Raw genomic sequence first — 23,739 nt, forward strand, 5'->3', positions numbered from 1 at the left:
GGCAGGATAGCAGAGTCAGTCAAAGATCCCCTGTCCTGTTTTGTCTATGATGAAATAATGTGCCTTCAATGACATTCAAAACTGGTGCTTCCATTGGGGAAAATATTTACAAAATATACACAAATGTCCATGCAATTAGAGAAAAACAAAACAAAAACCAAAGATCACAATGCAGTATGGAGACAGCAGAATGAGTTTTGACATGGAATCTAGAAAATCTTGACCACTTTGAGTTTTGAATTAATGCTCATCCCGAAGTACAACACTCCTTCAGTCAAGCTCAGGACTTCATCTCATACCCATACATTGCTGATGGTATTTCCTCACCACGTAAAAACTGTATGATTGTTGTCACACTTCTGATCTGAAAAACATATTTGCCATCTATGCTGCCACTCAGAGCCAGGAAACAATCTCTTCCCTGTTATTATCCAATTCACTGCAATTTGTGTTTTCCTCTGAGAAAGAACCAGTGGATTTCCAGAAGCCCAGAAAACAAGGATGAAGCAAGTAGGAAAGTGGTGACACAAACCCTTCCTTTTGTGCCCTTCAGAGGAAGAGGCTGGCAGGGCTCTGTCACTTTGATCTCTGTCACTTGATTCTTCAGCTCCTATATGGCAGAATTCATCAGTGTATTGACATTCTACGTTGGCAATTCAAGGCATGGATTTCAGACCAAACTGCTGCTATAAAGAAGCTAAATGAGTCTCTGTTCATGAAGAATATTGCCAAAGTCACATGCCAGCCAAGGGAGCCTCCACAACGCAGCAGATGGTATAGATGGACGCGGGAGGGTTTGCATCCAGAGAGAAGCATTGCTTGCAGAATATTGGGCTGGCAGCCTTAGTGTTGTTGCTTCTGCTTCTTTCTTGGGTGTGTGAACTAGATACCATGAAATGCATCACTACTGACCCTATCCCTATTTCACATGAATCCTATCAGTCAGGGGATGTCCTTATTGGTGCGATGGTTTCTCTGATCACTTCCCATTTTCCAGAATTTTCTTTCAAGGAACTCCCTTGGCAATCATTCTCTGACTTTAAAGTGTAAGGAATTCTTTCTGTATACTATCTGAATCAGTGGAACATGGCCAGATAATGCCACTATGTACTGCAAACAGAAGGGAATGGTGAAGGATGCAGACCTTTTGGTTCCTTTCCACTGTTGATGTTTTCTACCCTTCTCCTCCACAACATCCTCCTCTCATAATGAGAGATCTCACTGTGTGTGTGTGTGTAGTGGTGGTGGTGGCCGTGGGTTTTTTTTGGGAGGAGAATTAGTGGGGGTTTTTTTGTTCTTTCCTTGCACCATATTTGGAAAAAGGTAATTTGTGGATGGCATAATGATTGGCAGTCAGAAAAAATGTAGTACAAGAAATGGGGGACAGGAAAATTCAGCTCTTGTGGAACTTCCAAAATGTGTTGAAATTGGGATAAGGAGTTGGAAAGAAAACAAGTTTGATAAAGTTATGATTGGTGAGCAGGAAATATGTCTATTTGTTGTTGTTGTTGTTCAGTCATTCAGTCGTGTCCGACTCTTCATGACCCCATGGACCATAGCATGCCAGGCCTTCCTGTCCTGCGCTCTCTCCCGGAGCATGCTCAAGTTCATATTCATTGCATCCGTGATGCTATCTAGCCATCTCATCCTCTGCCGTCCCCTTCTCCTTTGGCCTTCAGTCTTTCCCAGCATCAGGGTCTTTTCCAGGGAGTTTTCTCTTCGCAGTAGGTGGCCAAAATATTTGAGCTTCAGCTTCAGTATCTGTCCTTCCAATGAGCACTCAGGGTTGATTTCCTTTACAATGGACTGATTTGACCTCCTCGTAAGAGTCTTCTCCAGCACCACAGTTCAAAAGCATCAATTCTTCGGCGCTCAGCCTTCCTTATAGTCCAGCTCTCACAGCCATACATTACTACTGGGAAAACCATAGCTTTGATTAGACGGACCTTTGTCGGCAAGGTGATGTCTCTACTTCTTACTATGCTGTCTAGGTTTGCCATAGCTTTCCTCCCAAGGAGCAAGCGTCTTTTAATTTCATGGCTACAGTCACCGTCTGCAGTGATCTTGGAGCCCAAGAAAGTAAAATCTGTCACTGCTTCCATTTCTTCCCCTTCTATATCCCAGGAAGTGATAGGGCCAGGTGCCCTGATCTTAGTTTTTTTAATGCTGAGTTTCAAACCAGCTTTTGCACTCTCCTCTTTCACCCTCAACAAGAGGCTCTTTAGATCCCCTTCACTTTCTGCCATTAGGGTGGTATTGTCTGCATATCGGAGGTTGTTGATAATTCTCCCAGCAATCTTAATTCCAACCTCTGATTGAGTGTTCCAAATTTGTTGGCATATTGAATGCAGCACTTTAACAGCATCATCTTTTAGGATTTTAAATAGCTCGGCTGGAATACTGTCATCTCCGCTAGCTTTGTTGTTACTAATGCTTCCTAAGGCCCACTTGACTTCAAGTTCAGTGACCGCACTATCATGGCTATCAGGGACATTCAGATCTTTCCTGTATAGTTCTTCTGTGTCTTCTTTCCACCTCTTCTTAATCTCATCTGCATCTGTTAGGTCCCTGCCTTCTTTGTCCTTTATCATGCCTGTCTTTGCACAAAATGTTCCCTTGAGATCTCCAATTTTCTTGAAGAGATCTCTAGTCTTTCCCATTCTGTTATTTTCCTCGATTTCTTTGCATTGTTCATTTAAGAAGGCCTTCTTGTCTCTCCTTGCTATTCTCTGGAACTCTGCATTCAGTTGGGTATATCTTCCCCTTTCTCCCTTGCTTTTCGCTTCCCTTCTTTCCTCAGCTACTTGTAAAGCCTCATCGGACAGCCACTTGGCTTTCTTGCATTTCTTTTTCTTTGGGATGGATTGAGTTGCTGCCTCCTGAACAATGTTATGGACCTCTGTCCATAGCTCCTCAGGCACTCTGTCTATCAGGTCTAATCCCTGAAATCTATTCCTCACTTCCACTGTATATTCATAAGGGATATGATTTATATGATGTCTATTTAGATATATCAAAGAAGGAAGTCAGTTCTGGTCAGTGTCAGCACCAGACAATAGCCTGGGTCTGGGTGTGGTAAAAGTTATGAAACACAGTCCCTCTAATACTGAACCGGATTGGGTGCTGTCCGAAATAAATCAAAGTGGGTTACTGAGAAACAGCAGGGAGGTAGCTGCATATTAATGAGAGCCCCAAGGTTTGCTGAAGCATCTTAAAAACACACAATGTGAGAGAGCGAAAAATCGTCCTAAATCTGACGGTTGTGCATGCTCACTTGCCAGGAAATGTGGAGTGTCAGCTGGAAAAGAAAAGACAAATAGAAAAGAAAAGGCCATGTGGAACAGAGTGGATGTCATACTGAGGATTTGTTAGAGCTAATCTTATCCTGGAGGAGGTCATGACTGGCTGATTGTCACCCTGAACAAGTGCTTGGAGAGGATACACAACAACATTTGATTGCAGAATCCATTTGTTTCTCGAAATGATGAATATCTCTGCTAAGAAATGTGCTCAAATATTTGATGACAGTCTTGCTTTTTAAAAGAAGGAGGAGGGGGAGGGAAGGGGGAGGAGGAGGAGAAGGAGGAGGAGGAGGAGGAGAAGGAGAAGGAGAAGGAGAAGGAGAAGGAGAAGGAGAAGGAGAAATAATAATGCATGTTGGAAACCTATAATTGGACATATTATTACCCATTATCAATACAGAGCTTCCAGATAGTGTTTAGGTTGTAGAATGTGTTACTTACACTATGTTTGACGGGACAGTATATTTAGGGAATCTAAGTAATTCCCAGAATACGCAGCTCTCTGTCACCAGCTTAACTTCTGCATCTGACCTTCTCTCATATCTCTCTGTGCTTGCTTTCTCCTGCCTCATCTGTCGGAATATAAATAAATATTTTATCTTTACTTTGCAGGCACTCTAATATGTCTCTCTGCTTTGGAAGTGTGGCTTCACTTTTTTCTCTACTCCTCCCCTGTCCCCCAGTTGTATGGTGTTCTCATAATGTATCTTTTCACTTGCCCACCATATGAATTCTCAGCACTGCTCATGATCCCCAAGGAAACAATGTTTATCTTTATTTTCAGTGTGGTGACAATGTTCTACCAACACATCTTGTCCTTGGCTTTTGCTGTAACTGAGATCAACAAGAATCCCAAGATATTACTGAATGTCACACTCGGATTCCACATCTATGACAGCTACAATGATCCACAGATGACCTGTCGTACCACCCTGGATCTTCTCTTCAAATCATCTAGATTTGTCCCCAACTATGAATGTGACACCCACAAAAAACTAACAGCTGTCATTGGGGCATTCGCCTTCGATACCTCAGTCCAAATAGCAAAAATCTTAAAACCCTACAAGATTCCACAGGTAGGATCTATACATGGCAGGTCTGGGGTTTTCACTGATCTTTTAGGTAATGCTCTCCTTTACTTTACTCTATGGTCATGGTTTTTATATTTTAGAAAGAAGAAGACTGCTCAATAAAGTCTTATCTGATGTTTAAGGAACAGTGCAATATTACAGAAGCAGGAATAGGGGTAGGAAGCAGAACAGAGTCAGCTGCTCTTACCAGATTTCTTTCTCAAAATTGTGTCACTGTATTCCTATTTTTGTTGCAGAAAGATCCTTAACTACAGAGGAGCAAAGCCTGCGCTCATTGAGATTCCTTGGATTCTACCTCAAAGCATGTTTGTGCTCATTTCTCTAAACTACCTATTTTTCGTGCTTCCCCCCACCCCAAAATATGCACATTTTTGAATCACATCACAACCTAAGAATTGTACCATCTTTGACCACAGATCCAGTTTGTATTTCAGTGTGGAAGCGCGGCTTGAGTAAATTCAGGTCTAAAATTAACAAAAACTAATTTCTCTTACCTCCCTATCCTTAACGCCAGGCAAAACACCAAACTCAAGTCAGGATTAACCTCAGCAAATGTCAATGGCCTTCCTACACAGACAGCTTCAAACACTCCTCTCTACAACGATGGCATATTTTATTTCAAACTGGCCAGCTATTTGAAATAATTCTTAGTTATCAGACAACTGGTGAAACATGGACCTATGGCAAGAAAAATACATTCCCTGGCCAACAACAGCAGTAGCTGAAACAGTAGGAATGCCTGGTGGACAGGAGAAAGAAGTCTGCATGACAATCTCTGCTCCCCCACCCCCAGCAGTGACCCTTTGCCAACAGTGACTTCCTGCGCAGAAAAGCAAGGAGACGATGGTTCCATTTTTTTCTTCCCTTATACATTCCTAGTCAACTCCTGAGATCTTCTGGGGAAGCCTTACTGCTTGTTTTGCAACAAATAAATTGTCACCAGAAAGCAGTGGTGGAAGGGGAAGGGGAGTCTGTTTTCCCGAAAACCAAATAATCCTATGGCCATCTAGTCACTGTCTAGCAGCCATAGGATTGTGCCCTAAATGCCTCTTAAAAATGCAACAGTTCACAAAGGCTTTTCCTGATGTGTGAAAGATTCTGGTACTCTGCTGTTCTGATTGCCACATTGCAATGTTTCAAAATGTTTACCTGGCCTGCTATATTTTCTGTATTTTAATAGGAACGATTAAGGGATTTTAAAAGATTAAATGATATATAAATATTGTCATCAATCAATCCCTCAATAAATAACGTCATGGAGGAAAAGCGGTATATAAACATTGTGAGATTAAATAAATAAAATAAGAGCTTTTCATACAGTACCCTATTATATGGATGGATTTTGTGTTCTAATGTCACTTATCTCTCTTAAAGTTATTCTTCATGCTTTCAGCTCACGTATGGCTCCTTTGCGCCTGCAGTGAAAGAGAAGATGCAGGTCCCTTCCTTTTATCTCATGGTCCCAAATGAATACCACCAATATGTGGGGATCATCAACCTGTTGAAGCATTTTGGATGGACTTTGGTTGGGCTCTTGGTGATGGATGATGATCAGGGGGAACTTTTCTTGCAGGCCCTGGAGCCATTGCTTTCCCAGAACGGAATCTGTTCAGACTTCACATGGCGAACCCCTGGCCGAGGACATTTTCATCCTGCAAATGAAGCAAATGCTGTGGCCCATCATATGTACCTACTTATCAATTGTAAGAAATCCAGAATATTTGTCATCTATGGTGAAACTTTTACCCTTATGTATATATGGTATTTTATAGTTGGTCTAAGCTCTCCTGGACAGGAGCAAAATACAGTGGTTGGAAAGGTGTGGGTTATAACAGCCCAGATTGATTTTGTACTACCGAGTATAAGCCAGGACTCTGATTTGCAAGTGTTCCAAGGAGCTGTTTCCTTCTCAATTCACTCAAATGAACTTTTTGAGTTCCAAAACTTTATTCAGAATCTTAAACCCAATTGGACAAAAGCAGACAATTTTCTGGAGGAGTTCTGGGAAGAAGCATTTGGCTGTTCAGTTCCAGATCCCCTGGTGTGGTATAAGGTCTCTGGAAGATGTACTGGGGAGGAACGGCTGGAGAGCCTCCTTGGGCATTCTTTTGAAATGCTCATGACTGGCCACAGCTACAGTATTTATACTGCTGTCTATGTTGTGGCACATGCTTTACATGCCCTCTACTCATCTCGGTCCAATCGCAGAACAAGGGTGGATGGCAAAAAAGGTGAACTTCTGGATCTGCAGCCTTGGCAGGTAAGGTCTCCATTTTGGTAAGACATTATTTTTAGGAAAAGGTTAGCACAAAGTTAGGAAGCATCCAACTTTCTCTTCCCAGAATAATGGGTCGATGGTGTCAAATACATGGTTTGGGCTCACATTTCTCTATGCTTGCAGGCTACAGTTTAAGAAGCAGTAAGATCTCATTAGTCCATGACTGAATCTTCTTTTCTCAGCCTGGAACCTTGTTGGATGAAATTGCATAAAACAATGGGTGAGGTCCAGCTGGAGTCCTGCTTAAAACACACCCAGTAAAAACAGAGGGGCCTAAGTTAGTTGTGCCTAATGTGTCCCATACATTTCATTCTTTGTACTTTTTGTCTGGCTATGTCTGGATACAATCCCAGATTCACAAGGAAAATTGCCGTGATTTTCCAAGTGAAAACTTCCATAAACCTTTATTGTCTTGTTCCTTCTTTCTCTTCTTTTAACTAGCTCCACCCATTTCTTCGAGGCATTTCCTTTAACAACTCTGCTGGAGAAAGAGTTTCTTTGAATGATAATGGAGAAATGGAAGGTGGATTCGATCTCATAAACCTTGTCACATTTCCAAACAAGTCCTTCCTTAAAGTGAAAGTTGGATGGGTAAATCCCCGTGCTTCTAAAGGAAAAGAATTCACCATTAATGAGGACACAGTCATTTGGCACAGGAGTTTTAATCAGGTGCGTGGATTCTACTCTATTCAACAGTCATAGTAGGCACACCATTATGAGGATATCTGAACAGGGTGCAAGACGCAGAAATATATTTTGTTGCCTAAAGCTCATGTGCCAGAGGTGATTAGGCTGTGCAAAGAAGCCAGAGTCAAATAGAACTCTAAAGAAACACAACATCAAAGTCACAGACAATTGAAATCTTAATAATATTTTAAAAGAGCTATATACTTCCACAGGGGAAGCATGGCAATTATTCACTATGGCTTGATGAAATTCTGGTAAAGCTTCGGGTAAGCCAGACAGAAAATTGTGGGCCACAAGAGGACCAATTTACTTCCCCTGAATTTATTAATTTTTATTTATTTATTATTAAATTTATTAATCGCCCATCTGGCTGGTCACCCAGCCACTCTGGGCGATGTACAACATACAATAAAACAGTTTAAAACAATAAAATTCTAAAATAAAAACATTTTCTAAAATACCCTAACCCACCCCAAATGCCTGCCTGAACAACCACATTTTTAATGCACGACGGAAGCTGATTAAAGAGGGGGTATGACGGAGTTCCCTAGGGAGGGAGTTTATGGGATGAGACACTCAGCTAAGTCCACCATTTCTTTTCCCAGCTGCCAAATATTTCTCAGCCAACCAACAGGCTGCAAAAGTAATTCCTGGCATGTTCCAGAAAGTTCTGCCAGAAGGTTTCATGACCGTTTTCCATGTCCAGTTACCAGTTTTTTGTTTATTTGTGTTTCAGGTAATGATTAAATCATGTTTCTAATGTCTCCCAACACTCCTCATCTTTGGGGGAAGGTGCCTGAGAGATTTGTGGTGGTGAAAATGGACAGATCGCAGGTGGGGGGTTGGTGGAGAGGTTCCATGTGTGGGGGGAAATGAAGAGATTCCAGGTGCGTGAGTGGGGATCAATACAAGAGAGACTTGAGGCAAAGTGGGCAGGAAGATAGAGAATCCTCCCCCCGCCCAAAATGTAATGATGCCTGCCCCTGCAGAAATGCATCCAGCCATATGCTCACTTGATTCTCACCCATATTGTCTTATTTAAGGTAGCTGAATGGAACAACAACAACTACAACAACAACCACCCCAATGTGCTGGTGGGAGCGACAGTGCCTGTCCCTGCAGTAATAGTAATGAATCTATTCTCATGCTGACTTGATTCTGGCCAGTAATGGCTTATTTAATGGCTCTGGATGGGTGGGTCTATGCTGTGCTGAATGCTTCCTTATGTGGAGGAGTGGTGCCAAGACCACATAAGGAGCCAGTGACATGGCCACTCCAAAAGAAATCTAGCCTGGATCCAAAGGTTCTCTTCAACTGCTGCCTGGCCACAAATCGTACTTTTTGGGAGAAGGTTGTTGAGAGATATGTGGTGGTGTAACTGAAGGAGCTTTAGCAGGATACTGATTCTCTGTGACAGGGGTAGGATAGGTGTTGTCCAAATGCACCCCTAGACACCCTTCTTGCTGCCTGCCAAGGCACTCTCCCAACCCCTACTGATTTCAAATCACAGCTTTCTTACTGGCAGCTGGAATTACCTCAAATTCCTCATTACATTCCTGAATTAGGGAAGGATGGACACATCCATTCCTGGCTTCCTCGGGCCATTGCCAACTACCCCCTGCTCATATCCCCCCCCCCAATATGGCCATCAATGCTCTGTGCTCGCCCAGACCCTATTGCTGAGCAGGCCTGTGCCAGGCGAGTGGGACCCACACTGCTCTTGCAGTGGTGAAATGACTGACAGCTCTCCTGAACAGAGGTATTGCGATAGGGAGATGGAAATCACCCCATTTCTTCCGAGGAATCAAGGGTGCCAAGCACTCCATTCACTTACATTTGATTTTCAAAGGGTGGGGGTGGGGAATCCCATGCTCACCATGGGTCTTGTTGCCCTAAGCAGAATCCACCCCCTCCCCCCAAGGAGAAGGGGATGGAAGGAGGAGGGGAGAAACGAAGCCCCTCTCATCATCCTCCTGCCCCATATTTTTGCACAGATGTGCAACCATGTGCATGACATTAATCTTACAGAGTCTGCTGTGGCACTACCCCCCCCCCAATTGGGGACAGTGAGAATGACAGCCACTCGCAGACAGCTTAGGCAGGTGAGGGTGGGTCAGCGCGTGTGAAGCAGCATGAGTGGGGGCTGAAGCATGGCAGGCACTGCCCAGTTGCAAGCTGGAGGGCATTGCTGGACTGAGCTTGGCACCTGCACCATCCCTACCCTTACTACCAGCATACCAAGTGGGCAGCTCTAACCAGTGCCGGCTCCATTTCTCATGAATGTCTCTGCCCTGTGTGTGGGGCTCGGAGACATTCTTATGAAATGAAGGCACCTGGCAGCTTTTCTCCATGGTGCACTTAGTCTCTAAGAAAAGGGGGAAAGAAAAAGACACCCTTGAAATGAAGCCACGCCATCAATGAATCCACAGCCATGGTGAAGAAATGCTATGCATATACATATTTGATGATGTGTCATGCTGGAATGCTCTGTGATATGTCGTTGAGGCTACGATGTATCTGTGTGAGCCTGAGGCCTCTCACTGCTGCTGTGTTGAAGGCCTGTGTTCCTCATAGCTCCTTTGTGACCATTTACAAAGTGAGAGAGAGAGAATTGGTTTTAACATTATAGATGAGGCCAGGATCAGGTAAATTCTAGCAAAAGAGCAATTGGAAAAAGACAGTTGACCGAATTTCATTTAGACCATTGATTAGGGATTGCTGGATTCCCTATATTTCATCCCATCAAGGAATCTGTCCCTCCCCCTGGAATCCTCTTCTGCTGGCTCCAGTGCCGATTCCACAGAGCCGGCCACAAGCTCTGTATCACAGAGCCATTGCTGTGCCGTATCGCTGGCTGAGTGAGAGCTGACTCTGGATGCAAATAGCTTCCTCTATGCCATTTTCAGCCGTAAAGGTCTTATATTAAGCTAAATGCAGCCGTAAATGGTCTGCGGTTGTGGTTTTTCACGCAATAGGCTAGTGGCGGGGATTTCCACCACACTCTAACCCATTCCTGGACTCCCTACTGTTTTATGGTGGAGGCCTTAAGATCTTCCCAGCAGGCATTAAAAATCAGAACAATTCTTCAAGAAGCCAATAATACAAGAGGAGGAGCTACCCCAAAGCTGCAGGTGACTGTGAGTGAATTTCGGTGGCATGGAGGTTTCAGGACTTTGGACTGGTATTGTTTCTCTCCAAAAAGTCATTAAGAGTCTCACTTTAGTAACAGTGTCTCTGGAGTCCTTAAGAAGTGTCAGCAAGTGTTTTTTTGAAAACCTCAACTAAATAGTTGTATTCCTTTACGTACAAAATATCCCTTTAATAACCCATCCTGTTTAACATTTCATCTTCTCTTTAGCTTTGGTCCCTATATAATGCCGAAACCTCCCATACCAAGGTAGTAGGGATGTTTGAAATATCCTCAAAGTCCAGTGGCAGAAGAAAAGGATCACCTTGTGGAACTCTAAGCGCTTAAGTAGGCACTGAAATATAAGCATTGGGGAAAGAATAGCAATAACAACTCCCTACAGGTGGTGGCAGCACGGTCAGTGAAGACCTCATGTCTGGTGAGTAGACAGCAAATGAAAATCCCCATAGCTCACTGAGGGAATTGCAGCTCAGCTCAGAGGGAGCAGGGCATTCTGAGGGCAGTGGCAGATAATGTCACCATTCGCACTAACACAGCAGAGCCAGGACGAAAACCCTAGGAGCCCCGGCTCTTCTACTCCACTAATTGCAAGTACTTAATATGCATATCCATAGGTTACATGGCAAGAGAGAGATAGTATTCAGCATTGTGGCCAACCTTGGTTTTGTGATGACACACTCAGGTGAGTCGGTCATTTCTTTTCTTCAGTTCCCAAAGTTCCCACATCCAGCCAAAGGACTTAAAAAATAATAATTCCCATGTTCAGGAAAATTCAGCCAGTTTGTTGCATGCACCATGTTCCACATTCTTCCATGTCGAGTGATCACTTTTTTATTTGTGTGTTAGCTGAAGATCAACACAGTTTCTAATTTCTCCCATCCTAAACGCTCGTCATTTTGATGGATACGTCCTGCCCCATTCTGTCTGTAGTGACTCCTGAGTCCTGTGACCCAGGTTATCAGAAGAGATAGAAGGAAGGGGAGAGGTTTTGTTGCTATGATTGCAATCCATGTCCAGAAGGGAAGATTTCAAACCAAACAGATAGGTGATGTGATGCTCCAAATATTCCAGCAAATAGGGTTAATACCACAATCCTAATAGGAAAAGGGAGCTGCAACTGTTTGCACTTAGCCACTTCCTGAGAGTCAATAAATCTGTATTGTCTTGATTATTTTGCAGCAGTTCCAAACCAGGAGGGAAATTGGAGCTCCGTAATGATTCAGTCTCCCAAACCCCATGTGCAACGTAGGGCAAGTAGGAGGAGGAAGGTAGGAAAGGCAGATTCAAGAGGAAAGATCCATGGGGTAGAGATTTGGCAGTATCTCTGTGGTATACCAAAATGTCATCTCACAAGACAAAGTCCAAATGTGTAACTACAAGTTAGAAGTCAGCAGAAGCAGTGACTACAACATTCAAATTAGTCTTGAAAATGGGTCCCAGTTCACAGATAACTCGGTACTGTCATGACCCCTCTTTCTTTCTATTTTTAGACACTGATGACTGTTTTGAATGCTCAGAAGATCAGTATCCAAACAAGGACCAAGATCAGTGCCTGCCTAAACTTATGAGCTTTCTGTCCTATGCGGAACCTTTGGGGAAAAGTTTAGCTGCAGTTGCTCTTTCTTTTTCCTTGGTCACGGCCTTGGTGCTACAAACTTTTATTAAGCACAGAGATACCCCCATAGTCAAAGCCAACAACTGGGGCCTCACCTACACTCTCCTCATCTCTCTCCTGCTCTGCTTCCTCTCCTCTTTGTTCTTTCTTGGCAAGCCTGGGAAACTGAGCTGCCTTCTCCAGCAATCAATGTTTGGTTTGGTCTTCTCAGTGGCTGTGCCTTGTGTGTTGGCCAAAACCATCACTGTGGTTGTCTCTTTCATGGCCACCAAGCCAGGCTCTAGCCTGAGGTAGTGGTTGGGGAAAAGGCTGGCCACCTCCATTGTCCTGTCTTGCTCCCTCATTCAAGCTGGCATTTGTGCTACGTGGCTCAGAACCAATCCTCCATTCCCAGATTTAGACATGCACTCAGTCACTGAAGAAATCACTGTGCAATGTAATGCAAGGTCTGCCCTCATGTTTTATCTTGTCCTGGGCTACATGGGACTTCTGTGCATCATCAGTTTCATGGTGGCTTTCTTTGCCAGGAAGTTGCCTGACAGGTTTAATGAAGCCAAGTTTATCAGCTTCAGCATGCTGATGTTTTGTAGTGTCTGGTTGTCTTTTGTTCCAGCCTATCTAAGCACCAAGGGCAAGTACATGGTAGCTTTGGAGATCTTCTGTATCTTAGCCTCCAGTGCTGGATTGTTAGGCTGCATCTTCTCCCCAAAGTGTTACATTATGCTCTTGAAGCCAGAGATGAATAAGAGGGAGCAGCTGATAAGGATAAATAATTAAAGCATCAAGCTTTCCAATTATTCATACGACTTCTGTGGTGAGAATGCATTGAGGAAGTGGGCCTACTCTTAAGGGATACCAGATATACCAGATCAACCCATCATATTCATATGTCATCTCTGTCATGAGAGGGAGGGATGAGACATTTAGACATTTTCCCATTAGCCTGGCTTGGAGCAACTGCTCTTTCAATCCCCCTCTCCCTGGAACTGGTTAAGACAGGAGGCATTTTTGAGGAGACCCAGCTGACACCAACAGCTGGGTCTGTTGCAACCATCTATCATTTTTACTCTTCTTCTCCCAGAGTCATCTCTCAGTGGCATTCCAGATGGTCACCACAAGATCAATGACCGAACTTGATCTTACTTCCTCTGCCTTCCTCATTTTGTTTCAGAACTATTATTAGTCCTATTGTTTTCATTTTGTATCCTAAATATTAGTTGGTGAAGATGATGCAGAGTTTTTTTGGATTATTTTTTAATAAGAATGTAGAAAAAAATCATAAATTTCTTCATATCTGGGATAGAACAAACTTTAGATTTAAAGCATCAACTGCAGGAGAAACCTGAGCTAATAGATTCACCTACCCCTATTTGAGGAAATAGTGGGTCTTTAAAATGTGCTGAACCCACGTTGTTGATTTCAGTGAGAACAGGTTGAGGGTGGTATAAGGCTAGGTGGTGTAGATAGTGGGAGAAACCCCCTCTAGTGAGAATCCCATGCACCACAGTTAATGTTATCTTTAGGGAAGTCAGAGAATTCTGCCATGGATCTCGGTGAAGCCGAATGCCAGTGCATTCGGCCCCCCAAACTCTGTGGTGGAATGGCCTGCCCCCGTGTCAAGGGCTCCTTGGAGGCCTCTCTCAGTCTAATCCAGTAGCCAAGTCCAGACACAGACAAAGGGATTCCTTTCGAAGCTTTATTCTTCTTTTACAACTTAACAACTCTACCGTTTGCAACTAGATCAGAGCAGAACTCCCCTTTTCCCTTGGATCCTCTAGGCGCAGCCATTGTTTGCGCGCCAACCGGGCACTACGCCTCCTTTCCGTGCCCTCCATCTGGCGCTGCTCTCTCCGTCCGTGTCGCGCGTCCACCAAGTCTGCTATCTGCACTCGGTCACTCCCAGGACTGCTATCTAAGCTAGGAATGTTGGTGGGAGGAATCTCCGTCAGCTGTTGGTCCTGGGAAAGAGGAGCACGCTCCTCTCCCAGGAGCAACTGCTCTTCCTCAGAATCAGAACTACTCTGGGATTCTATAGGCTCAGTGTCCACCCTGACACCCCTGCCCCCCCCCGCGGATCCTCCCTGGGATGAGACTTACCTGGGGCGGATGTTCCGGGCAGCAGCGGCTCCGGCGGTGGCTTCAGCAGCGGCAGCTGTGGCGGCTGGTCTTCCGACCGGCTGCTGCCACCGCAATTTACAGTCTGGAGTGTGTTTGTTTTGTTTGTTTGTTTTTTTAACAGAGATGTGAGAGGCTATGTAAAGATTTACGTAGCCTGTCACGGCTGGGTTAAAAAAAAAAAACGCGTACACAAATGGCGGTGGCTACAGCCGCCGCCATTCGCGTTCCTTATTTTTCGCCGTCTTAGTCTACGTAAATATTTACGTAGACTATTATGGCGAAAATAAAGGGGAATGCTAATAGCGTAGTGGGCACTATTTGCGTTCCCCTTTATTTTTGCCGTAATAGTCTATGTAAATATTTACATAGACTAAGACAGCCAAAAATAAGGAAGGCAAATGGCGGCGACTATGCTATTTGCATTCCCCTTTATTTTTGCCATAATAGTCTACATAAATATTGTGTATGTAGTTTGTTTTTGTTGTTTTTTTTACCCAGAGCCCTCCGCAGCCGGAAATCCGGCTGCGGACGGCTCTGGCCTGGGCCTGGCCGGTTGCTCTGCAGAGCTGCCACGGAGCACAGCTGGCCGTTCAAGGATTCCGGGGGGGGAGGAATGGATCGCCTCCCCCCCATCGAGGATTCTGAGAGTCCGTGGCGAAATGGACTAACCCCCCAACCCCCAACCACCCCCGAAATCCCCCTGGAATGGAACTACCCTGTGTCAGCCATCCAGTATGGCCGCTGCTGGGCTGCTGCAGCCGCAAATGGCAGCTGGTGTAGTGGCCGCCATTTGCATCCCTATGCTAGGCCATGATAGGCTATGTATATATTTACGTAGCTTATCATGGCCTAGTGTAGGGACGCAAATGGTGTCCCCTACCCAGGATGCCTTTTGCGACCACAGCAGCCCGGCAGCAGATGGAGGCCCTGCTGCAGATCGACCCTGCTGGTGGCTCCACGGACTGGCTGCAGAGTGGAGCCGGCCAGGCAGGATTCCGGGGGGAAGAACCAGATTGCCTCCCCCCACGGAGAACCCCAGCAGAGCAAGGTAAGTAGGGTTTCATACACCTCTATTCAGTAGGGATGTCCGAGAATTCTGCCACGGACACCAATGAGGCTGAATTCCAAGAATCCGGCCCCATTGGGGTCCATGGCGGAATGGGGCACTCACCTCTGGCTCCCCTCAGAGTCCATCCAGGTTGGCTCCCTCTGAGCGGTGATCCTGCAGAGCTGGCCACTGGCTCCCCAATGCTCATGATATGGCCAGCTGCCATTGCCATGCCTTATCACTATGTTAAGTACCCAGATGCAAATGGCATATTGGGCACCATTTGCAGCTGTAAAGCGTGTGGCTTAGCCTAAAAGCAGCCATTTACAGCTGCATTTAGGCTAATCCACCAGTTTTACGGCTGCAAATGGCATTCACTGCAGCATTCGTGTCCCTGCTTTTTCTTCACAGAATAGGCTACGCAAATATTTGCGTAGTCGTAGTCTATCACATAGAAACAGGGACGGACTCTGGGGGAGTGAGACGGATTGCCTCCCCCCCCCCCGTGGATGCCCCTTAAGACTCAGAGGTAAGGCATCCACCCACCACTAGTGTTAAGGCAGCTATTAGCGAATACAGAGCTTCCTTCAGAAAACTGAAGTCTTGCCCAAGTGAGAAAAACGAAACAGAGCACAAGCTTGCACAAAGGCGATGCGAGCAGACAATAAGAAATGCAAAAAAAGCATTTTGACGAGCATATCACTAAAAGTATCAAAGCCAACAATAAAGAATTCTTTAAATATATCAGAAGCAGAAAACAGCTAGGGAGGCAGTTGGATCATTGGATGACAATGGAGTTAAAGGAGGACTGAAGGAGGACAAGGAGATTGCAGAGGAGGTGAATGAATTCTTTTCATCCATCTTCACTGTAGAAGATAAAGGACAGGTACCGGTACCTGAACTGAAGTTTTCAGGAAGGGAGTCTGAGGAACTGAAGCAAACAGTGGTGACAAATGATGGAGTTCTCCACTGTATTGATAAATTGAAAGCAAATAAATCACTGGGCCCAGATGGTATCTATCCTAGAATTCTCAAAGAACTCAAATAAAAAGTTGCTTATCTTCTAACAAAAATATGCAACATTTCCCTGAAATCAGCCTCTATACCAGAGGGCTGGAAGACGGCTAATGTAACACCAGTTTTCAAAAAGGGATCCACGGGGGATCCTGGAAATTACAGGATGGTTAGCTGAAGGTCTGTTCAATTTGTAAATTGATGGAAAGCATTATTAAAGATCAAAGTAGTAAGCACATTCAAGCCCTGCTGAAAAAGAATCAACACTGCATCCGCAATGGCAATTCCAGTCTCAGTCACCTTTTAGAGTTCTTTGAGAGTGACAATTAGGGGTGAACGAAAGTCACTTACCTTTTCTCGCAGCTTTTTCGCGGTGGGGGGGAGCGCTTCGCTGCTCCCCCCGCGAAGTTCAGGCCGGGGGGGGAGGCTTCCCGCCTCGCCCGGCCGCGAACACGAAAGTAAAAAAAAAAAAAGTCCCCTGGTAGGCTACGTGACGATTCACGTAGCCTATCACGGCTAGATCTGGAAAGTCAGCCGTGATAGGCTACGTGAATCGTCACGTAGCCTATCACGGGTGACTTTAAAAAAAAAAAAGCGCGTACGCGAATGGCAGCCCCCATAGGGAGCCGCCATTCGCGTTCCTTATTTAGTTGCTGTAGTCTACGTCAATGTTTACGTAGACTACGGCGAAAATAAGGGCAACGCAAACAGCGTTGCCCTTATTTTCGCCGTAGTCTACGTAACCATTGACGTAGACTACAGCGACCGAATAAGGAACGGGAATGGCGGCTCCCTATGGGGGCCGCCATTATCCGTACACACTTTTTTTTTTTAAAGTCACCCGTGATAGGCTACGTGACGATTCACGTAGCCTATCACGGCTGACTTTGCAAATCTTGCCGTGATAGGCTGCGTGAATCGTCACGTAGCCTATCAGGGGACGTTTTTTTTTTTTTCTTTCATTGCAATGGCGGGGGCGGCAGCCGGTCGAAAGACTGGCTGCCGCTCCCGCCCCGCTCGAACACCGGACGAACCGCCAGCCGGACCCGCCGCCAGGGAAGGTAAGTCCCGTCCCGGGGGGGGCGGGGGGCGGGGGGGCGGAGGATTTCTCCCCGAAACTTGTTCGGGGGGCCGAACACGTTGGTGCTCGGCCCCCCGAAGTTTCGGGGAGAAATTCTCCGCCATCCCTAGTGACAATAAACATGTAGACAGGGGTGATCTGGTAGGCATTGTTTACTTGGACTTCCAAAGGGCTTTTGACAAAGTCTCTCACAGACTCCTGAAAAAGCTTAGCAGTCATGGCGTAAGAGGACAGGTCCTCTTATGGATCAGTAACTGGTAAAAAAAAAAAAAAAAATGAAATCAGGAAGTAGGAATAGATGGTAAATTCTCCCAGTGGAAGGAAGTAAATAGTGGGGTCCCAGATGGATCTGTATTAGGACCAATGTTTTTCATCCTGTTCATAAATGATCTGGAATTAGGAGTGAGCAGTGAAGTGGCCAAGTTTGCTGATGACACCAAATTATTTAGGGTGGTTAAAAAGGGGGGAGGGATTGTGAAGAACTCCAATGGGATCTCTCCAAACTGGGAGAATGGGCATGTAAATGGAAAATGCAGTTCAATGTAAGCAAGGGTAAAGTGACACAAGTTCGGGCAAAATATACCAACTTCAAGTATAGCCTGATGGGATATGAGCAAATAGTGACTGACCAGGAAATAGATCTTGGGGTTGTGGAGATGTCAGCCAAGTGTGCAGCCACTGTTACCAAAAGAAAAAAGAAAAAAAAAAGGCAAACTCCATGTTAGGCATAATTAGAAAAGGAATTAAGAATAAAACTGCCAAAATCATACTCCTCCTACAACAATCTATGATGCAGCTACACTTGGAATACTGTGTACAGTTCTGATCACCACACCTAAGAAAAAAGATATTGTAGAGTTGAAAATAATACAGAAACGGGCAAGTAAAATGATCAAGGAGCCAGGGCCAGGGCCTGCAGGAGAAGCCACCACCACCGGGGAAGAGGCGTGCTTGCCGCCGCTGGGCCTGCTGCTGCCGCCGCTGGGCCTGCTGCCGCCGCCGCTGCCACCACCACCAGGCCTTCCTTGTGGACTTCTGCCTGGCAGACCGCCAGTCCCTGCAGGACCAGGCCCCCAGGTACCGAGCCAGCTGTGCTGCTCCACCTGCCCCTCCCTGGAGGGGCTACATAAGCTGGCTGGCTGAGGTGGCCTGGGAGAGCCAGGGCCTGCAGGAGAAGCCGCCACCACCACCACCACCACCACCACCACCACCACCACCACCACCACCACCGGGGAAGAGGCGTGCTTGCCGCCGCTGGGCCTGCTGCTGCCGCCGCTGGGCCTGCTGCCGCCGCCGCTGCCACCACCACCAGGCCTTCCTTGTGGACTTCTGCCTGGCAGACTGCCAGTCCCTGCAGGACCAGGCCCCCAGGTACCGAGCCAGCTGTGCTGCTCCACCTGCCCCTCCTTGGAGGGGCTACATAAGCTGGCTGGCTGAGGTGGCCTGGGAGAGCCAGGGCCTGCAGGAGAAGCCACCACCACCACCACCACCACCACCACCACCACCACCACCACCACGGGGGAAGAGGCGTGCTTGCCGCCACTGGGCCTGCTGCTGCCGCCGCTGGGCCTGCTGCCGCCGCCGCTGCCACCGCCGCTGCCACCACCACCAGGCCTTCCTTGTGGACTTCTGCCTGGCAGACCGCCAGGACCAGGCCCCCAGGTACCGAGCCAGCTGTGCTGCTCCACCTGCCCCTCCCTGGAGGGGCTAAATAAGCTGGCTGGCTGAGGTGGCCTGGGAGAGCCAGGGCCTGCAGGAGAAGCCACCACCACCGGGGAAGAGGCGTGCTTGCAGCCGCTGGGCCTGCTGCCGCCGTCGCCGCTACCACCGCCACCAGGCCTTCCCTGTGGACTCCTGCCTGGCATTTTTAAGGGGATTTTAATTGTTTTGTTTGTTTGTTTTATTTTGTTGGGGGGGATTTTGTTGTGTTTTTAGGGGTGGGTAGCCTGCCTGATAGGCGGGAGCGAGGGGGCATGTGTCCACCTGATGGAGGCAGTGGGGGGAGTGTTGGGGGCCAGAACATACTGAGGCTGGGCGGCAGGCGCTGGCGGAGCGCTAGGGGCAGGCCATGCCAGCTAAGGGGAAGAAGGGAGAGATGTGTAGTATCTGTCCCCTGCTCCGGGCCTGTCCAGAGCCAAAGGATGGCTGGGAGAGGCGTGACCCCATCTTCTGGCCTTCGTTTGCTGCTCTGCAATGCCAGGTCTGTTACCCAGAAAACCTCCCTCATCCATGACATGATCCTGGATGAGGGTGCAGACCTGGCATGTATTACGGAGACCTGGCTGGCCAAGGCTGCTGCTCCAACCCTTGCAGCCATGTGTCCAGCTGGATTTTCGTATGCACAGCAGCCGAGGGCTGGGGATCGGGGAGGGGGAGTGGCTGTTATCTACCGAGAGTCCTTGGTCTTCACCAGACCCCCTCTCCGGGAGACCAAGGTTGTTGAGTGCATGTACTGGAGGTTGGGCCCGAAGGGCAGTCTGGGGATTCTGCTCGTGTACCGTCCACCCCGCTGCACGACTGACTCCCTGGCCAAGGTGCTTGAGGTGGTCTCTGATGTGCGTGTACAGTCCCCTAACTTACTGGTGTTGGGGGACTTCAACGTACATTCGGAGGCCATCCTCACAGGAGCACCTCGGGACTTCATGGAGACCATGGCCTCCTGGGAGCTGCACCATATTCTAACTGGGCCCACCCATGTAGCCGGTCATGCACTAGACCTTGTGTTTGTTTCTGGAGAAGCGGGGAGTGATCTGGAAGTCGGGGGTATATCCACCACCCCCTTGTCATGGTCAGATCACTATCTGGTGATGTTGGACTTCTCGGTTCCACAACCCCTCCGCAGGGGTGGAGGACCCATTAAAATGGTCCGCCCCAGGCGTCTTATGGATCCAAATGGATTCCTGAACGCGCTTGGGGATTCTCTGGGGCATGCCAACGGCCACTCGGTCGAGACCCTGGTGGGTGGCTGGAATGCCGCAATCACTGGGGCATTAGATCGGGTGGCTCCGAAATGCCCTCTCCCCCTGAACAGGGCTCGGACTGCACCATGGTTCAATCCGCGGTTACGAGCTCTGAAACAGGAGGTGAGACGGCTAGAGCGCCAGTGGCGGAAGTCTCGCTCCAAAGACGATCAGACACGGGCTAGAGCTATATCTTCAGCCTATCACGTGGCGGTGAAGGCAGCAAAAAAGGAATATTATGCTGCCTCCATCGCGTCTGCAGAGTGCTGCCCCAGGAGGCTGTTCCAAGTGGTCCGGAGCCTGGTCGGTCCTGTGGCTCCGGAACCACTGGAGCATTCTAAGGCCTCCTGTGAGGCTTTGGCAAGGCACTTTGCAGATAAAATTGATCAGATTAGGTGTGTTACTCTGCACACTGTGGATACAGTTAGTGAGCAAGAGGCGGCCTGTGGCAAACCGGTTTTGTGGGATCGGTTCCAGCTTCTTCCTCCTGATGAAGTGGACAAGGTGCTTTCATCTGTAAGGCCGACCACCTGCTTACTTGATCCTTGCCCATCTTGGCTCATTATGAGCTGCAGAGAGAGACTGGGTGAGGGGATCAAGGCGGTGGTGAACGCCTCCCTTGAGGAGGGAGTGATGCCATCAGCCCTCAAGGAGGCAGTGATAAGACCGCTCTTAAAGAAGCCCTCCTTGGATCCTCAAGTTCTGAACAACTTTCGCCCAGTCTCAAATCTGCCATTTTTGGGCAAGGTGATTGAGCGGGTGGTGGCGGTGCAGTTGAAGGCACACTTGGAAGAAACTGATTATCTAGACCCATTTCAGTCGGGCTTCAGGCCTGGGCATGGGACAGAAACGGCCTTGGTCGCCTTGGTGGATGATATGAGGAGGGCTCTGGATAGGGGTGAATGCTCCTTCCTTGTTCTCCTCGACCTCTCAGCGGCTTTTGATACCATTGACCACGGTATCCTCCTGGACCGCCTGGAGGGGTTGGGCATTGGAAACACTGTATTGCGGTGGTTCCAGTCCTTCCTCTCTGGCAGGTACCAGAGGGTAGCACTGGGAGAGGAGGTTTCGGACCCATGGCCACTTACTTGTGGGGTGCCACAGGGTTCCATCCTCTCCCCGATGCTATTTAACATCTATGTGAAGCCACTGGGGGCTATCATCAGGAGGTTTGGGGTGCAGTGTCATCAATATGCGGATGACACTCAGCTCTACCTCTCATTCAAATCTTCACCAAGGTTGGCCGTAGAATCCCTGTCCAAATGTCTGGAGACGGTGAGTGGCTGGATGGGGAGGAATAAGCTGAAGCTCAACCCTGACAAGACCGAGGTACTTTTGGTGGGAGACAAGAGGAGGCTGGGGGATGTTGACCTGGTGTTGAATGGGGTACGGCTACCCTTGAAAGACCAGGTCCGCAGCCTGGGGGTCATTTTGGACTCCCAGCTGTCCATGGAGGCTCAGGTGTCAGCTGTGAGCCGGACAGCGCTGTATCAACTCCATCTGATACGGCGGCTGCGCCCCTACCTTCCCGACCATCTGCTCCCATCGGTAGTACATGCCCTGGTCTCCTCTCGTTTAGACTGCTGTAATGCGCTCTACGTGGGGTTACCCTTGAAGACGGTTCGGAAACTGCAGCTGGTACAGAACGCGGCGGCTCGCCTGATTAAAGGCAGCCGCTGGTGAGATCACATCACTCCAGTGCTGAAGGAGTTGCACTGGTTACCAATTGTTTTCCGGGCCAAATTCAAGGTGTTGGTTTTGACCTTTAAAACCCTATATGGTTCCGGCCCAGCCTATCTTAAGGAGCGCCTCCAGCAACACCAGACAGGCCGCTTAACAAGATCAGCCTCGGATGGCCTTCTCTCTGTCCCATCAGCCAGGACAGCTAGACTGGTGGGGACGAGGGAGAGGGCCTTCTCTGTGGTGGCCCCCACTCTGTGGAACTCCCTCCCTAGGGAACTCCGTCATGCCCCCTCTTTAATGAGCTTCCGTCGTGCATTAAAAACGTGGTGGTTCAGGCAGGCATTTGGGGTGGGTTAGGGTATTTTTTTAAAAAAAAAATTTATGGTAAAATTTTATTGTTTTAAATTGTTTATGGTGGGTTGTACATCGCCCAGAGTGGCTGGGTGATCAGTCAGATGGGCGATTAATAAATTTAATAAATAAATAAATAAATAAATCAAGGGGCTGGAGCATCCCCCCTATGAGGGTAGGAAACAACAGCAGGGATTGTTTAACTTGGAGAAAAGGAGGGTAAGGCGAGCCATGATAGAGGTGTAGAAAATTATGCATGGTGTGGAGAATCTGGAGAGGGAGACATTTTTCTCAAAATACTAGAACCTGGGGTCATCCCATGAAGCTGATTGGTGGGAGATTCAGGACAGATAAAATTGCAATGGCCATTGGCTTGGTGCAAATAAAATTTGAATTGATTTACATGATTGCATCTTTCATTTTATTGAATGTGTGCAAGAATGAAAAACTGAGAAACTAATGTGCTTGTGCACATTATTATATTGTGCACCCCATGTTTGGGGTAGTATTGTGTCAATCCTTTTCTGTGCCATAGTCCAGCTCTGTGAGATGCAAACCATGGATAAAAAATGCCTTTGAAGATGTGTGGGGAGGAATTTCCCCAAAGCGTGTCATCAGAACATTTTGCAGAGGAGGTTTTCAAATCAGAGGGTGACCTCCCTTAAAAGGTTCTGAGCCCCAAAATTGTCCAAAGGGAGGTGGAGTAGACACACCAGTTCAGAATAGAAAACCAATTCTGGTGCACTGATGCTTCATTCGTTATAGCTTGTCATGGATTTTCCCCACTCCACGAACTCGATAGCCACTTCGTTGTATTTTCTCCCCTGACTGAGGGTGATATTATGAGGAAGATCAGGATTAGGGGTGGGGGGTTAAGGAAGATAACTACTTTCTACTCATATGTGCAATTATTCAGAGGGCTTTACATTGCCTTACCTAAAAACTTGGGAGGCAAGACATTTTACTTAGTGGCCAATGACATGAAGTAGTACTGCAATATTATGGGCAGCTCCTCTGTCCTAGCTCCCATCCTTACATGTAGGGCTGTGAATCCCTTCAGTGCCGAATCTGAATACCAAAGCGAATTGGGGCTCTTTGGAGGTGACCTGCCTCACTTTGAAGAGTCTGGGTCCACCTCAGAGATGAGGAGCTCTTCTGAAGCCCATAGAGTCTGTCTCTGAAATGTATCAACTCACGAAAGATTTGGGAGGGGGAGTCAAGGAGGAGGAGGAGGAGGGGGAGGGAGGGAGGGAGGGAGGGAGGGAGGGAGGGAGCTTTGCAATGCAAATCTAGTTTCGAAATTAGGTCTGATTGGAGAAAAAAAACCTGGGTTTGTTCATTGCAACAGAGAGAGCACTGTGAG

General features: G+C 47.3%; 1 protein-coding gene across 1 annotated transcript; it reads left to right on the forward strand.

The window, feature by feature from the left end:
- The first annotated feature begins 780 nt into the window (after nt 1-780).
- On the forward strand, nt 781-12,074 carry LOC146342837 (vomeronasal type-2 receptor 26-like). Its single transcript, XM_084808025.1, has 6 exons — nt 781-1,046; nt 4,087-4,378; nt 5,787-6,653; nt 7,113-7,340; nt 8,402-8,479; nt 11,997-12,074. The coding sequence occupies exons 1-6, from the start codon at nt 781-783 to the stop codon at nt 12,072-12,074; spliced, it is 1,809 nt and encodes a 602-aa protein (XP_084664151.1).
- Nucleotides 12,075-23,739: the final 11,665 nt, after the last annotated feature.

The sequence above is a fragment of the Heloderma suspectum genome, chromosome 6, assembly GCF_057233095.1.
Source record: "Heloderma suspectum isolate Gila_16-S chromosome 6, 16-S_ref, whole genome shotgun sequence".
Classification (NCBI taxonomy): Eukaryota; Metazoa; Chordata; class Lepidosauria; order Squamata; family Helodermatidae; genus Heloderma; species Heloderma suspectum.

Coding starts and splice junctions, on each gene's coding strand:
- LOC146342837 (XM_084808025.1), top strand. CDS start 781: ATGGACGCGGGAGGGTTTGCATCCAGAGAGAAGCATTGCTTGCAGAAT. Junction 6,654..7,112: donor TGGATCTGCAGCCTTGGCAG/GTAAGGTCTCCA, acceptor TCTTTTAACTAG/CTCCACCCATTTCTTCGAGG. Junction 7,341..8,401: donor GGCACAGGAGTTTTAATCAG/GTGCGTGGATTC, acceptor GTCTTATTTAAG/GTAGCTGAATGGAACAACAA.